The sequence below is a fragment of the Rhinopithecus bieti genome, unplaced genomic scaffold (assembly GCF_001698545.2).
Source record: "Rhinopithecus bieti isolate Rb0 unplaced genomic scaffold, ASM169854v2 scaffold_47256, whole genome shotgun sequence".
Lineage (NCBI taxonomy): Eukaryota > Metazoa > Chordata > Mammalia > Primates > Cercopithecidae > Rhinopithecus > Rhinopithecus bieti.
This window is the reverse complement of record NW_016819014.1, coordinates 346,255-361,977: the sequence shown is the minus strand read 5'-3', so window position 1 is coordinate 361,977 and position 15,723 is coordinate 346,255. Positions and strand designations below refer to the sequence as shown.

Here is a 15,723-nt window from a genome sequence, read left to right as displayed (position 1 = left end):
GGCTGGTCTTGAACTCCTAACCTCAGGTGATCCACCTGCCTTGGCCTCCCAAAGTGCTGGGATTGCAGGCGTGAGCCACCATGCCCGGCCTGCAGCTATGTATTGTTGGTTAGATTTCAGTGGTTGTTGGAAAAGTTTAGAATTTAGAGCTCCCCCACAAGTATAGGGACTTGTCACTCCAGAGCTCCTCCAATCTTCTCCATATGTCTGTTATCCATGTCAGATCACAGAGTGAGAAGGAACAGCCCTTAGGAATATTCTATTTTACCTCCTCATGCTTTGATTGGAGAAACTGAGGTTCAGGAGGAGCCCTGCAGAAGTTGGCATTCAAGCCAGCACCAGAGCCCAAGAACAGTTTACAGCAGACAGGGCTGCCATCTCAGTATTAAAACTGGGCCCTCATTATCCTGGGCACTGACCCTCAATGTTCCCTCCAATATTTAAATTTTACTCCTTGCCATTATACTATTGTTCCTTTCTAACTTTCATTGTTTGGACAAGGGCTCACTCTTGGGCCTACAGGATGAGATAGGGTCAAGGACAAACTGGACAGACCAAAGATGGTGCCCCAGGAAGCTAAAGGAAAGTTTTCTAGTCCAGCATCTCTGGACAGGGTTGCTGTGGGTGTTTGGGCAGGACAGTTTTTAGTTGTTATTGACACATTGCAGAATGTGTAGCGTCCCCAGCCCTACTTAAATGTCAATAGCAACCACCTGTGGTCATGGTGGCAACTAAAAATACCTCCACAAACTGCCAAATACCCCCTGGTAGATTGGGAGGTGGTACTGCCCTGGCTGAGATGCCCAGGAATGCCACTGGAGTGGTCAGTTATTGGCAGTGCCCAAGGTGAGCCTGACAGTAACACAGGAAGAGACCCACAACCCCTCAGACATTGGATCAAGTGACTCCCATCCTGTATTCCCAACCTTAAGAAGAGACATATGGTAGGACCAGTTCAAGTAGGAAGGGAGTGGCTACCAGGGACAGCTGGAGCCTCCTGTCCTCACCACCCCAAGGCCCACTAGGTCTCTGCAAGTCTCCATGTAGGCTCCTCTATCACCACAGTACATCCAGTTGTGAACAGAAACCTGTTTTCTCTACTGTGGAATAGAGAATAGAAACATTTCAAAACACCTTTACAAAGAAACTCAGGAGACAACTTAAAAGAATATCTTACTCCCATATAGAGTCCAGTGACCCAGAGTCCTAAAAGTCTGAGCCATAGTTTTGCTGGCTGGCAGTTATCCATCTGGGTCTTTACCTCCCCTTCATGAAGGACCCTGCCCCCACTAAAGCTCATATTTTCAGGACTGAGCACTTCCTCTTCCCATTCTCCCACTTTTCCCCAACCACTGAAAGAGATGGGACTGTTAGGGCCTCAGTCCAGTCCTCGGGTGGCCAAGAGGGAAGAGGGGCAACCTTAAGCTTCCTCAGCCCTGCACCAGCATAGCAGCATTCTCCTTCCTTTCCTTGAGGAATGGAAGAATTTTTTGGCCCTTGGAGATAACTCTTTCCCATTGTTCCTCCTCTCCAACCCAGGCCTGCCATAGAAGGAGGAATTTCTGAAGTTGAGATCATCTCCCAACAAGTAGACGAAGAAACCAAGAGCATTGCTCCTGTGCAGCTGGTGAACTTTGCCTATCGGGACTTGCCTCTGGCTGCTGTCGATCTCTCCACGGCGGGCTCGCAGCTTCTGTCAAATCTGGACGAAGATTACCAAAGAGAAGGGTAGGTGCTGGGACCATTGAGCTAGCTAAGAAGTCCCTGGGTTAGGCCGGGTGCAGTGGCTCACGCCTGTCATCCCAGCACTTTGGGAGGCCGAGGCAGGCAGATCACCTGAGGTCAGGAGTTTGAGACCAGCCTGGCCAACATGGTAAAACCCCGTCTCTACTAAAAATACAAAAATTAGCTGAGCATGGTGGCGTAGCCCTGTAATCCCAGCTACTCAGGAGACTGAGGCAGGAGAATTGCTTGAACCCGAGAGGCGGAGGTTGCAGTGAGCTGAGATTGCACCATTGCACTCCAGCCTGGGCCACAAGAGTTTCGACAAGAGTAAAACTCTTGTCTCAAAAAAATAAAAATAAATAAATAATTTTAAAAAGGCCCTGGGTTTATATGGATATCTTCCAAGCAGCAGCAGCCAAGATGAGAGATGCTAACTAGTGAGACAGCAGAGGTTCACAGCAGACCACTCAGGCCCTTTTCCTACTCACACAATACTTCCTCAGAAAAAGGTAATGGACACAGAAAATACCTGCCAGATGACCCTTAGGTGACCTCTTAGGAGAGTCATAAAATGTATTTTAGGACTGAGGCACTCCTTAATGACCCATCCACTCCCCTCTTGGGAAGGAGGAGACCCACAGTGATTTGGGACTTGCCCAAGGTCACAGAGCCCATAAGGGATGGACTTGAGCTGCACTTTCTCTTTATGAAGCAGACTCTCACTAGGAAGCGACCAGGAAGAATGTACCCTGCATGCAGGAACATGCTTAGGATGTAAGGGAATCTAGAGAATTCGGCTAGGAGCTCTGCAGACATTCGGGCACTCCCTTTCCAGGGAAGGCATGCGGAATATGCGGGTCTGCAATTCAAAAAGGTGGTCCTTACCTCCTCCTACTTAGTTTGTCAGTCAGCTTGGATGCCTTCATTTCCCAATTCACTTCTCATTAGCCTGGTCTGTCTTACAAACATACTTCCTGAAGGTGAGTGGTAGAGGGCAAGAGCTAGGTGGGGCAGGGGAGACACACCAGTTTGATGTCCTAATTTTCATGGGGCTTGGTGGCGTAGCTGAAGGCCAAAGAGGGGTAGGAACAAGTCCTAGGGTCACACAGCAGATCAGACTTCCGACTCTGACAAGGGCTTTCCCTAGCCTCACCCTGTGGCTCTTAGACACAGCATTGTAAATACTGGCAGGACCTTAGGAGCCAGTTCTGGACTTTTCTTTCCTGGGTGCCGGTAAACACTTTGGAACATGCTGGCTGCTTTGAATACAAAAATGAAGGGTTGTCAGGTATTTTAGAAGCAAACGAGAAGCCTTAGCTAAAGCTAAATTTGTAGAGCTTGGATTCCCTGGGCTTGTTTCTGGAAGGAGCTTCCCACTTCCTGAGATAAACTGCCTAACAATGGTGAAACCACATACCTTTTTTTGCAGAAACTACACCCCAGTGGCTTTCTCTGAAAATGTAATTTTTCCAAGTATTGTGCATATTGTCATCAGGACACTGGAAAAAAAAGGATAGGCAAGCAGATTGGAGGCAGCTAAGGGACACCTGCTGTGGCAGCGCTGTCCTGAGCTCTGTCAGGTCCTTACCATCTTGAAGGCTGGGCTAAAACCTGAGGCTTCTGGGCCAGGGCCAGCTTCATGCACATGTGACCTGTGCAGTAGCACAGAGCCCCGTGCTTAGAAGGGCCCCAACACTTGGCTAAATGCTCTGCGGCTGCTGTCTTGAAATTCTTAAGGAGCCCCACATTTTCACTGGGCTCTGCAAATGATGTAACTGGTGGGTCCTTCTCTGAGCACCCAGCAAGTCACTGCGCCACTGCTCTCTGGTGGTCAAAAGCAGTAGTGCAGCCTTCTAACATGCCCTAGCTATTTCGGAGAATTCATTTCCTGCCCTGGCCTGAGCCTGTTAGGCCCTTTTCAAGTGGAGAGTAGGATGGTATGGAGAGAAGTGGAGAAACCTCCGGGGATTCTGGTTCAGAGCAAAGCAGCGTCCACATGTGCCCCCTGCGGGTGTTATGGCACCGCGGGTGGACCTATGGGTGTTCCCCCACCAGATGTACCACACTGTGATGTACCCCCTTTCAGGGGTCCTGCGCTGTGGTGTACCCCTTTCCAGGTGTCCCCTGTGTATCACTCCCTAGCCTGAACCCCAAGGCTGGCAGAGGCTTTGCCTTATCATTCAATTTGCCTCTAAATTGAGCCTTTGCAAGGTTTCTTTCCAAACAAACGAATCCAAATGAAGCGCCTGCAAGGCAGAGAGGCCCTTGATTTAATTTGAATCTCCAGGTGTGCCCAGAAAAGCTGTTACCATTGGGTAAATAGGAAGCAGCCCAGGGAAGGGATTTGCCTCACTGCTGGAGCTCTCAGCTGGGGGCCCCGATTGGCAGCCAGACGGCTTCCTGGAGGAAGGAAGCACAGGCACAGGACCGAAGCCAGGGGAAACTGAAGCGAAGCAAAATCCCACTGCGAGGGAGGAACGACCTCTCTCCGCCAGGCCTCTTGGCTCTTGCTGCATATCCTGGGGTTTTCCCAAAATGTCCAACCCGGTCCTTTCTGGGGCAATGTAAAACAAAAGGAAGAGTCCTCATTTACAGCTCTGAGCTTGGTTTCAGTCTTGTCCAAAATCCCTCTTCCTACAAAGGCCAGTGTTATGTATAGGAATGAACCTTTTCTGTAGGGAATGAAGAGACCTCAGGGACTCTGGCAAAAAAGTGCTCCGTGGCCCCACTGCCCGCCTCCCAGTGCCCTTGAGCTCTGTGATGTTTCAGGGCTTTTCGGTTTCCCTGAATCTGAGACTGTTAGAGCTGGAAGAGACCTAAACGCATCCATTCTAAACATTCTCAAAGACAGCAGGGCCCAGGGAGTACAAGGAACTTGCCCAAGGTCACACAATGACAGAGACAGGGGCAGGACGTGATAGTTCATGCCTGTAAGCCCAGCAATTTGGGAGGCTGAGGTGAGAGGATCACTTGAGCCCAGGAGTTCAAGACCAGCCTGTGCAACATGGCAAAACCCCATCTCTACAAAAAAAAAATTAGCCGGGCATGGTGGCACGTACCTGTCATCCTAGCTGCTCAGAGGCTGAGGTGGGAGGATCACTGAGCCCAGAAGGTTGAGGCTTTAGTGAGCTATGATTGCTCCATTGTACTCTAGCCTGGGCAACAGAGTGAGACCCTGTCTCAACAACAACAAAAAATGACAGACACAGGAATAGAGCCCAATCTGTATGCTCCTGATCCCTTGATCCTGGCTAGCAGCACTGGGCTTCCATTTCTCAGCCATCCCTTTCCAACATCACGGTGACTGTGGGTAACATGCATTGCCCATCTGATTCTGCTTCTAGCTATCCTGTCCAATGCCTTTAACTTCTCAGTTTACTTTTTTTTTTTTTTTTTTTTTTTTGAGACAAAGTCTTGCTTTGTACCCCAGGCTGGAGTGTAGTGGCATAATCTTGGCTCACCGCAACCTCTGTCTCCCAGGTTTAAGTGATCCTCCCACCTCAGCCTCCTGAGTAGCTGGGATTACAGGCATGTGCAACCATGCCCAACTAATTTTTTTTTTTTTTTTTTAGTAGAGACGGGGTTTCACCATGTTGCCCAGGCTGGTCTCAAACTCCTGACCTCAAGTGATCTGCCTACCTCTGCATCCCAAAGTGCTGGGATTACAGGCATGAGCCACAGTGCCTAGCCCCAGTGTGCTTTTTTTTTTAAAGCATTTTTTAAAAATGTGGTAAAATACATGTAACAAAATGTACCATCTTAACCATTCCTAAGTGTAAGCATCAGTGGCATTAAGGACATCACACTGTTGGGTAGCTATAACCAGCATGCATCTCCAGAACTCTTCTTCTTGCAAAATAGAAACTCTATACCCAGTAAACAATAGCTCCCTGTTCCCCCACTCCTCCAGCTGCTGGAAAACACTACCCAACTTTCTGTCCCTTTGAATTTGACTACTCTAAGTGCCTCCTGTAAGTGAAATCATGCAGTATTTGTCCTTTCATAACTGGCTTATTTTGCTTAGCATAATGTCCACAAGGTTCATCCATGTTGTAGCATGTGTCAGAATTTCTTTCCTTTTTAAAACTGAATAATCGTCCACTGTGTGACTATACCACACTTCGCTTATGCATTCATCTGTCAATTGACACACCCCACACTGGACTGCTTTTTCTCAAATGGGTCCATATTTTAGCTATTGTGAATAGTGTTGCTATGAACATGCCTGTACAAATATCTCTTCAAAACGCTGCTTTCAGTCCGGGTGCAGTGACTCATGCCTGTAATCCCAGCATTTTGGGAGGCTGAGGCAGGCAGATCACTTGAGATCAGCAGTTTGAGAGCAGCCTGGTCAACATGGCAAAACCCTGTCTCTACTAAAAATACAAAAATTAGCCAGGTGTGGTGGCGCACACCTGTAATCCCTGCTACTTGGGAGGCTGAGGCAAGAGAATCACTTGAACCTGGGAGGTGGAGGTTGGAGTGAGTTGAGATCACACCACCACTCTACTCCAGCCTGGGTGACAGAGCAAGACTCTGTCTCAAAATAATAATAATAATTAATAATAATAATACCCTTTCAGTGCTTTTGGGTATATATCCAAAAGCAGGAATTGCTGACTCACACGGTAATTCTATTTTTGACTTTTCGAGGAACTGCCATACTGCTTTCTGTAGTGGCTGCTGCACCGTTTTACATTCCACCCAACAGTGCATGAGGGCTCTGATTTCTCCTTGTCTTCACCAACACTGGCTATTTTCCATTTTGTTGATAGCAGCCTTTCTAATGGGTGTGAGGTGGTTTGGTATGCTTTACGTCCATCAAAGTCCTGCAGGGTGAGGAAGAAGAAGCAGTCGCCTTGGTGTGGGGTCAGAACCTTATCTTGGCCAAGCTCCTTGACTTGCCTAGAAAGAAGCCCTTTGTCCTCCAGATAGCTGCTTAGCAGAGCCCAAATAGCAGAGCTGTCTGCTGCTCCTCTCTTCACCTCTGCACTCAGGCTGCCGAGGGCTCAGGGAGGAAAATCATATGACTGTGCAGACTGGGTGCCTCTCTAGACTCAAGGTCTCCAGCCATGACTTGATTCTCAGTTTTGCCTGGCAGTCCTCCTCTGTGGTCCTGCTTAGTCCCAAGGTGGCCAGTTCTGATCGCTTGTGTCTGCCTCAAGTCCCCTCTTTCTTGCCCTCAGCAGATGATCTCCTCTCCTAGTACCCTCAGAAAGTAGGCACAGTCGTGGATGGGCTGCACCGCACCCCTGTCTCTTCCTTCCTCCCTTTTACGGCCTGCCCCATTCCTTGAGCTCTGATTGCCTTCCCCTCCCACCTTCTCAGGCACCTGCTCCATCAGTTACCTCCTCACCCCATGTCATCACACTCCAATCTCGTGTCCTCCTCTGACTCCACCTCCCTGCTAGGTACCATTACCTCTCTTTTTCTTTGAAGTCAAACTTCTTGAAAGCCTCGAGACACTTGCCACCTCCCCTTTGCCCCTCCCATTCATGTCTCAGTCTGCTGCAGTCCAGCTTCAGCCTTGTCCATACCACGGAAACTGTTCTTAAGGGCATCAGCCACTTCCTTGTTGCTACGATCCTTATCTCTGTCCAGCATTTGAAACTGTCAGCCACTCCCTCCCTCTCCAGCCTCCTTGTGTCTGCTGTTATAACCATGATCTCCTGATTTTCTTTTTTTATTTAATTTTTTAAATAGAGACAGGGTCTCACCATGTTGCCCAAGCTGGTCTTGAACTCTTGGGCTCAAGTGATCCTCCTGCCTCAACCTCCCGGAGTGCTAGGGTTACAAGCGTGAGCCACCATGCCCAGCCCCTCTCCTGATTTTCCTCTTCCTCCTCTGGGTGTTCCTTCCACGCCTTTTAAAAATTGTTTGAGGTTCCTCTGTTTGTTCTTTAAATGTTGGGTACCTTGTTTTCTGCCTTTGGCCATTTTCACTCTACTAATTTTACACACTGGGTAATTTCATCCATTCCCATTACTTAAATTAATCTCCTTCAACTGGTAACATTCAAAGTCGTGTCTCTAGCCTAGATCTCTCTCTAACTCCCGACTTATATCCAGCTACTTCCTGAACATATTCACAGGGATCCCAAACGTATCTCGGAATCCTGATGAGAGTCTGTGGAATGATCTATTCTTTTGCCTCTGAGTTGGCTGCATACTTGAGAGGACAAATGTTCTTGTCTCACCCAAGTCATTGCTAAAAACTGCCTTTTCAGTGACAGCACTCAAATCCAGCCTGAGCAACAATGGCCTGCCTGTCCTGGCCATCTCAAACCCTGCAAGCCCCAGACTGAACTGTCTTTTCTCAATATGTATTTTCTATGACCCCTAACCAGTAGAACCTAGACCTCACCCATCCATCACTACCAAAATGAGCAACATGAATTTCAGCTCATTGACGAGCACCTAAGTCTCCTTTCTGCTGCAGCAGGTACCAGTGGGTTCCAAAATGCCCCAAAGCTACATGAAGCCTGCTGTGGTCACCTCTAGTCACCTATAGTCAACCGTAGTCATCCTGGAGTCTGTGTTCCTCCTCCCTTGCTCTGGCTCCCTCCTGACCGTGTCCAGTGCCCGTGAAGCTATTGCTGCCAATGGTGTCCCTTCTGGGAGTGCCAGTGCCAAGTGGAGGGGCTTCAGAAACCCAAAGCCCATGCAGTGTGAGCTCCATGCAGAGTGAGGAAGGAAAGCTACCCCTATGACAAGCCTGTACCATGCTGTCAATGCACGACTTATGGCCCCAGCTCCAGTCCTATGTGCCTCTGGCCTTCACCACTCTACACCCAGGTCTCCAGTTCAACCCAAGAAGCTGGGCTGGCACATCATGCCTGCTGCATCATCTGCCTCTCCCCCACTGCCTCTACCCCCACCCCCAACCAGGTGCCTCCCTCCCTCAATAGTGATCACTCAGAAACCTTCATGCATGTCCACAGAGGTGAACAGACACTCAGGAGAAGAGGAGAAGCGGAACAGGGGAGGTATCTGCACCCCAGCTGAGCCGCCCACAATGCCCTGTTACGTGGATAACCTGAGGGGCCAGCTTGATGTCTTCTCCCTCATGCCTCATACTCCATCATCTCTAAGTCTTATAAATTTCTACTGCCATAATAATATCTCTTCTCCACGCTATTCTCATGAAGAACTGGTAACTCCATTAGCCAGTTGTTTTGGACTGCATGTAACAGAAAACCCACCTCACACTCACTGGTCCAGGTACCATGGAGTCCAGGGCAAGGGTGGCTTTGAGGTTGGTCCAGAGACTCACCAGTGCCAACAAGAACCAGATTCCTTTCATCTCTGCACTCTGCTGGCCGCAGTGTCGACTTCATCCTTATGCTGTAAACTTCATCCCATGGCTTCCGAGAGCCATGTGACCCCCAACATGTGGAACCTGGACCTCACCAACCCATTACTACTAAAATGAGCCATATGTGTACTTCGGCTCATTTACAAGCACCCCAGGCCTGCTTCCTGCTGTGACAGGAACCAGCCATTTCCACTGGTTCCCTCCGAGAGGGCTGCCTGTGGTCATCAGGCCACATCCTTCCTCATTCATGTCTGACAAGTGAAAGTGGCTGCCCATCACTCTCTTCTAGGAGCAACAAAGAACTTTCCCAGAAGCCTCTAGCAGCTCTCTCCTTCATGTGTCTTTGGCTAGAATTGGGTCGCATGGCAAGGCACAGGGGAAAATCCATAAGCCAATCAGGCCCACCCCTTGAACTGTATCATTTCGCAAAGTACATTACTGTTACTCCAGTGGGACTGGGTAGTGTGAACATTAGCAAGAGAATCATCCACAGCTTTTAAGGAAGCCAGTTCTCCTTTCATAGCCTTCAGTCTCGAATTAGCTCTTAATTTCATCCAGCCTCTCTAGATATTGTTTGGTTTGGAAAAGCTCTGCCTTCTTAGTCTGTTTCTTCAATGACTTGGTCAGTTGATGCTTTCATTCCAATGCAGTTGGACCAGTGTCCATTGTCCTGGTGGACAGTGCTGGGGCTTTGTGTTTGCACATAACCAGAGCCCCTGATTTCTTGTTCTCATTCTGTGATGTTCTCATTGGATGTCATCTCACTCAATGGTGGAAAAGTGAGGTACAGAAAAATGAGGCTCTCAGTGAGCCAATCATCTGTCTTTGGAAGAGTGACATTGAGTTTGCAAGAATCATGGTGCAGAAAGGAAGTTCTGTTTCCTCTTAACCAAGTACGTTGAAGGCCTGGGTAGTTTTCAGGGTCTGGGTGAGACCAGAGGCGACAAAAGAGAAAAATCAGAGGGATCAGAGTCTCCACCCTAGAGAAGCCCACAGCCCTGTAGGAGAAATGGTGGTGCAAGGTGGGGGTCATCATCCCCACTTTATAAATGACACTCTGTGGTCACATAAAGATAAAGATGCTCCCCATCTTTTTAGTGAAAAGAGGGTGCAAAGATGGTCATGGGTGAGAAAATGGGATAGTCTTTGTCAAAAATAAAAATAAAGTAAGAAATGAAAGATATTCAGTGTTTAGTAAGACAGTTATTTATATCTTAGGGTTCTAAAAAGCCCAGCCTGAGAGGTCAGGGCTGGACTCCTCGGCAGGGGAAGCTTGGAGGAAGTTTGGGTCTTGGGCAGACATAAATGGATGTTATTACTTGGAGATGATGCCAACAGCACATTTCTGCCAGAACTTTACGCTCAGAGGAAAAAAACATAATGGGGGCACAGGGATATTTTTTGAGATGTCAGGTTAGAAAAATAAGACAGACCCAATATAGCAAACATCTCTAAATAAGGACTGAAATAATTTTAGATATGCCAGCGAGCAAAGACTGGGGACAAAGAGAAGGGAGGGGTAGGGACCTACTAAGCCATAGCCCAAAATACCCTTCTCTCTTCCTGTACTGTCTGGCTTGAGGGCCACAGCCTCCAAAAAGTCTTCTGTCCTCCAACCCCACCAGGCTAGGTCCTCAGCTCAGTGTACCCATAGCACCTTGCCTACCTCCATCACCACACCCAAGGGTGACACTGACCTCTGCTCCTCTCTTTACAAGTCTGTCTCCAGTACTGGGCCAGGAGTTTCCTCACGGTGGGGATCAGATCACCTGAGCCTGGAACAGGGGTGTTGACTGATCAAGGAATGACTTGAATGAATGAATCAGTGAGTGAATGGGTAGGGCTGCATGCAAATAAGCATTACAAGAGAAGTTCGGGAAGCCCAGTTCCATTTGCAGGGAGTTGGGAGCTGGTCCCTAGATCTCTGGAGTTGGGAAGGAGCTGCAAGGGAGGCCCCAGGCTTCTTATGCCTTAGAAGTTACTGCTGTGGTTGTCGGCTGGCTCACGTCTGAGCATCCCTGCTAATTCCGTGCCTTCTCCACAAAGTCACCTAGAAGAAGGAAATCAGATTTGCCTCAGAACATGACAACTTCACTTAGTAAGGTTTTAACATCCTGATAGAGGAAGGAAAAGCTTTTGGGGGTTCAGGGTTATGAGGCAGATTGATCCCCGCCATGGCCATGCAGCTGCAGAGTCTGGAATTTCGGCATCACATGATTTCGGATGGCTTTGCATCCTTTTTTTCTCAGGGAGGAAAAGAAAGGAGCTTTAATAATCCACTTTCTTGATGCCAGTGAGATCTGCCTATAATAAAACACCACCCCTTTCTCCGGCAAGCCAGCTGTCCCTGGACCCCAAATTGACCCTGTGACCCCTCACTCCCTTGATATTTTTAGTAGGCTCCAGCTTCCAGGAGAATTCTTGATGCCCCAACCACAGAATAAAAGTTTAATTTAGACGAAAACATTTTTCCTGATGAGCACTGGTTAGCTGTCTTTCCTGTAGTCCAGGAACCCCAAAGAAGTTTCCTTGATTAATAAATCAATTAAGGCCGGTTGCAGTGGCTCATGCCTGTAATTCCAACACTTTGGGAGGCCGAGGCCTGCGGATCGCTTGAGGCCAGGAGTTGGAGACCAGCCTGGCGTGTGAGAACCCCTCTCTACAAAAATTTTAAAATTAGCCAGGCGTGGTGGTGTGCGCCAGTAGTCCCAGCTACTCAGGATCGCACCAATGCACTCCAGCCTGGGCAACAGAGTGAGACCCTGTATAAAAAAAAAAAAAAAGGAAAAAAGGCAATACATTCAGATGTATTATTTCTCAGCAAAATATCCGTCCCTCCCCGCCTGCTCGCAAGGAGCAGGGTGTACAGCAGCGGATGACCGCTAGATGGCGGCGGAGCGCCTCTGACCACCTGGGTCGGGGGCGAGTCGCGGACGTTTCCTGGAGAGAGGGGAGGAAAGTTGAAATGCGTGGCCACGTCCCGCAAGGAAAAGTTAGGTGAATTTATGGTGCTGGGATGGAATGGGAGTCCTCAGTCATCTGTGGACGCACCTGAATATTGACTTTGGCCAACTAGAAGGAGGGAGATCTTAGCTGACCCAGGATTTGCCAAACCACAGCAAACCTGGAGAGAGCTGGTGGGTGGGGTGCCGATTTATTCCCTCGTTCTCACCCAGTAGGCAGCTGACTGCCTCCAAGCAGCCCTGTCCTCCAAGCACAGCACAAGGAGATTCTCAGACTTGAGACCAGTTTCCAGAATTGAGGACTTCAGGGTGGCGGAGACCTTATAGGCACTTCATCCAACAGCACCGCACTGCCGCCCCTAAGTCAACCTTGAACCCCTTGCCAAGGACTTGGGTGGCTCCTTGAGCACAGCCCACCTACATGGCAGCCCTTCTGAGATGTGTGGTCGGTGTCCTTGGTCTCCCCAAGAAGGGGCAGCCAGTCAATGGTGTGCGTTGGCCACTGTGCCCTGAGGTGGGCAGGGGCGAGGTTGCCAAGTGTCTGGCCGTTTCCGCCACCCCCTTACCCCCCACCCTGAACTCTTGCCACCACACCCTACTGTTTCCCAGGGTTGACATTTCTGAGGATGCAAGCAATCTGAGATTCTGGGACAAGCAAATGTCAGACTCTGGTGACCCCAGCTGCACACAACCCTCCTCCTTCTCTCCCCGCAAGGCAGCAGGGCTAACCTTTAGCTCTGATTGCAGAACTGAAGCTGCCTGTGTGGAAACTTCCATTTATTTAGCTCTCCCAGAGCGCTGGGAGAGTCACCTCTCACCTCCACCTTGAGAGTTCTGGTTTCGTGGTGTGTGCTTATGAGCCCGCGTCTCAGAGTCTGTGTGCTGCTGTGGCTTGCCCCTTGGAATAGGGTATAGGGAACAAAGGGGAAGCTTAAGTGTTTTTCCTGTGTTTCTGGCTGTCCCTGGATGAGAAAGAAGCCCCACTAACCGTTTCAGATGTTTTGTGAAAGGGTGCCCCGTAGGCATTGGGTTGGTAGTTCTCACAGATTGAGATGATGTGTCTCTTTAGAGACATCATACACAGTGAGCCCATTTCTTTCCTGCCTTTTTCCTCCCCTTGTTTTACCTTTTGAGTGTCCTAGAACTAGGAATGCACTGGATCATCAGAGTTCGTGTATAAGGCTGTAGGCTACATAAGAATGAAGGCTCTGATCACCCTCATGGGCCCAGTACCCAATACAGTGCCTGGCATTTGGTGGGCATATGAGAACCATGATGGCATGGAATGAATGTGGAAACTTACTGTGTTTATTCATCCCCCTTCTAATGACTGTGTATCTAAAATCACCATAGTAGATCGTATGATAAACACTGTGTTATGGGCTTGACATATGTTTTCAATATTTTTAAATTTCACAACAACCCTGTCAAAGCAGATTATCTCCATTTAGGGGATTAGGAAACTAAGGCTCAACGATTCCAGTCAGAGTTCAGTCAATGGTGTGACTGTGATTTGGAGACAGTAGTTGCCAGCAACAGCCAAACAGATGGAAAAGTCTGGCTTTCCCCTCCATGAAAACAGAGAAAAAAGGACTTGCCTTTTATAGCAACTAGATGAGTTAACATTTGTAAAGTGCTCACAACAGCTCCTGGTGCACAATATGTATCTTAAGTGTTTGTTTAATCAATAAGTCCATGTCAATGACAGAAGTTACATTTCAGTCTCATGGCTTTCTCCAATATTTTAATCATCTGGAATAAATATACTAAAGTGGGACCCAGGAGTTTTGCTGACCATCAAAACCATTGGCAAAGTCAGCTGTGACACCCAGGGCACACGTGTTCAGCATGCTAGAACCGGTGCAAGTGGAGCTAGGCAGGGCCTCAAATCACCTAATCCTGGGGCTTTAACCTGGAGCCTGGGTATCCTTAGATGATCCATCGGTGAGATTCAAGGAGTTCCTGCACTGCCTGGAATCTTATGCACAGTGCTGTGGTTTTGTACATTTTGGGGGTGTAGGGGCATAGCTTGTATCCACTGCTGGAGAGCTCTGCAGTCCAGAAAGCTTCTGAGCCCTTGGTCTAGCAGTGCCTTCCTGAAGGCAGAGTGACAGCAGCTGGGGAAGCCCAGGGCCCCAGGCTTCAATCCGGCTCCTCCTGCCAGGCAGCTTCCAGTCTCATTTTGATCACCTCCCTCAGCTCCTTCCTTGAGAACTTGAAGGATGAAAATCTCAAAGTAGGGCCAACAGGGTTAGCTCGTTTGGCTGCCTTCAGGGAGATGGGCTGATGCTGTGACTCTCCACTGCCTGTGAGCCCCTTTTAGGACACCTTGAGGGTATCCACGGTCCCCCTGCTCTAGCCACTCCCCAGCTTGCACCTCAGGAGACTCAGTGCAGTCACTGCCCTCACCGCCACCACATGTCCTCCCCGCCACAGCCAGCCTGGCGCTCACTGCAGACCAATTGCATAGTGGATTATGGTGTGGGAGAGGCAGGCCCCACAGGCGCAAGTTCAGCCCTCCCCATCCTAGCGCCACACGGCTCTACCTCCCCTTCCGGATTGGGGCTGTTTCAGTGCCAGGCTTGGGAACGCTGCCTGACGGAGCAGTGGCTTGAGCCAGCTCCTTCCAGGTCACCCCTGTGGCTTTATCGCATATGAAGCCTCCGCCGGAAGTTTGTCATTTCGCTTTCATATTCCAGATTTTTTGAAAATTTTATGCAAACACCTAAGACTATGAAGCAGAAGCAACAAAGGTACTCAGCCTCCCCTCCCACCCCAGGATTTCTCTGAGGCCTCAAGAGTGACTATGGTAGAATACTCGCCCATCTGCCAGGACATGCCATCTGCTTGTTGGTATTTGCAGACTCTGGCAGCCCAAGCCGGGCCCCTGGAGCTGTCCCCTCACTACAGCAGCACCAAGACAGGAAATTGGGAAACGCCTGCCCTCTCGTGGCAATTCTGGGGATAACACCACCCTGAGAACCAGCCCTAGGGCCTTCATGGGCCGATGTTGAAGACAGAAGGAAAGCACCTTCTCTAATTAAACAGTCAACACTGATTTCCCCTTTGGCCCACTAAGCCCCTTGAGTCATTACTGAACCACTCAGGAATCTTTTGAAACTGGTCACATTCTATTTTGCTGCTAAAACAGTCTTCTAGGAATGTCCGAGTCATCTGAATTTCGGATGAAATTTTATTAGCAGCTTGGGATTTTCAAACACTGGTCAACCAAAAGCCTGCAGCTTCAGCCCAGCCTCCCAGCCCCCCACCCACCCTCAAGGGCCCTGTTCTGGAGCCCTGGGGTCTGTGGTCTTGCAGTCTAATGCAGCCCTGCCCTCTGTTTCTGCTCTTCCTGAAGAAGCCCAGAACCTATCTGGACTCTTTTTCCCCACCCCTCACACACAGCCTGCCTGCACCATTTCCTTGATGCCCCAGGGCTGCTCAACCCTGGCTTGCCTTCTTTTGTCTCATCTCTTCTGCTCCCAAACTCCCTTTGCCATGCCCCCTTTACCTTCTGAGATACCTGTTACCTCTTATTAGGCCGCCAGAAGCATTTGTTCTCACCCAAAGCACCTGGGATCTCATTGAAATACAGACTGAAATTCAGCTAGCACGGGGAAGGGCTGAGACGCCGCATTCCTAACAAGTGCCAGGTGATGCTGATGCTGATGCTGCTGCTCTGTAGATGCCACTGAGTATTGAGGACCCGGAACAGCCATTT

At 49.2% G+C, this 15,723-nt stretch overlaps 1 protein-coding gene across 5 annotated transcripts in view; it reads left to right on the top strand.

Annotated features, from left to right (window-relative positions):
* Positions 1-15,723, top strand: part of TMEM266 (transmembrane protein 266) — a 152,813-nt gene that overhangs the window by 83,354 nt on the left and 53,736 nt on the right. For all 5 annotated transcript variants that reach the window (XM_017858023.1, XM_017858024.1, XM_017858028.1 and 2 more), the window contains one exon: positions 1,540-1,728. In XM_017858023.1, coding sequence (XP_017713512.1) covers positions 1,540-1,728 — 189 coding nt within the window. The remainder of the gene's footprint in view (positions 1-1,539; positions 1,729-15,723) is intronic.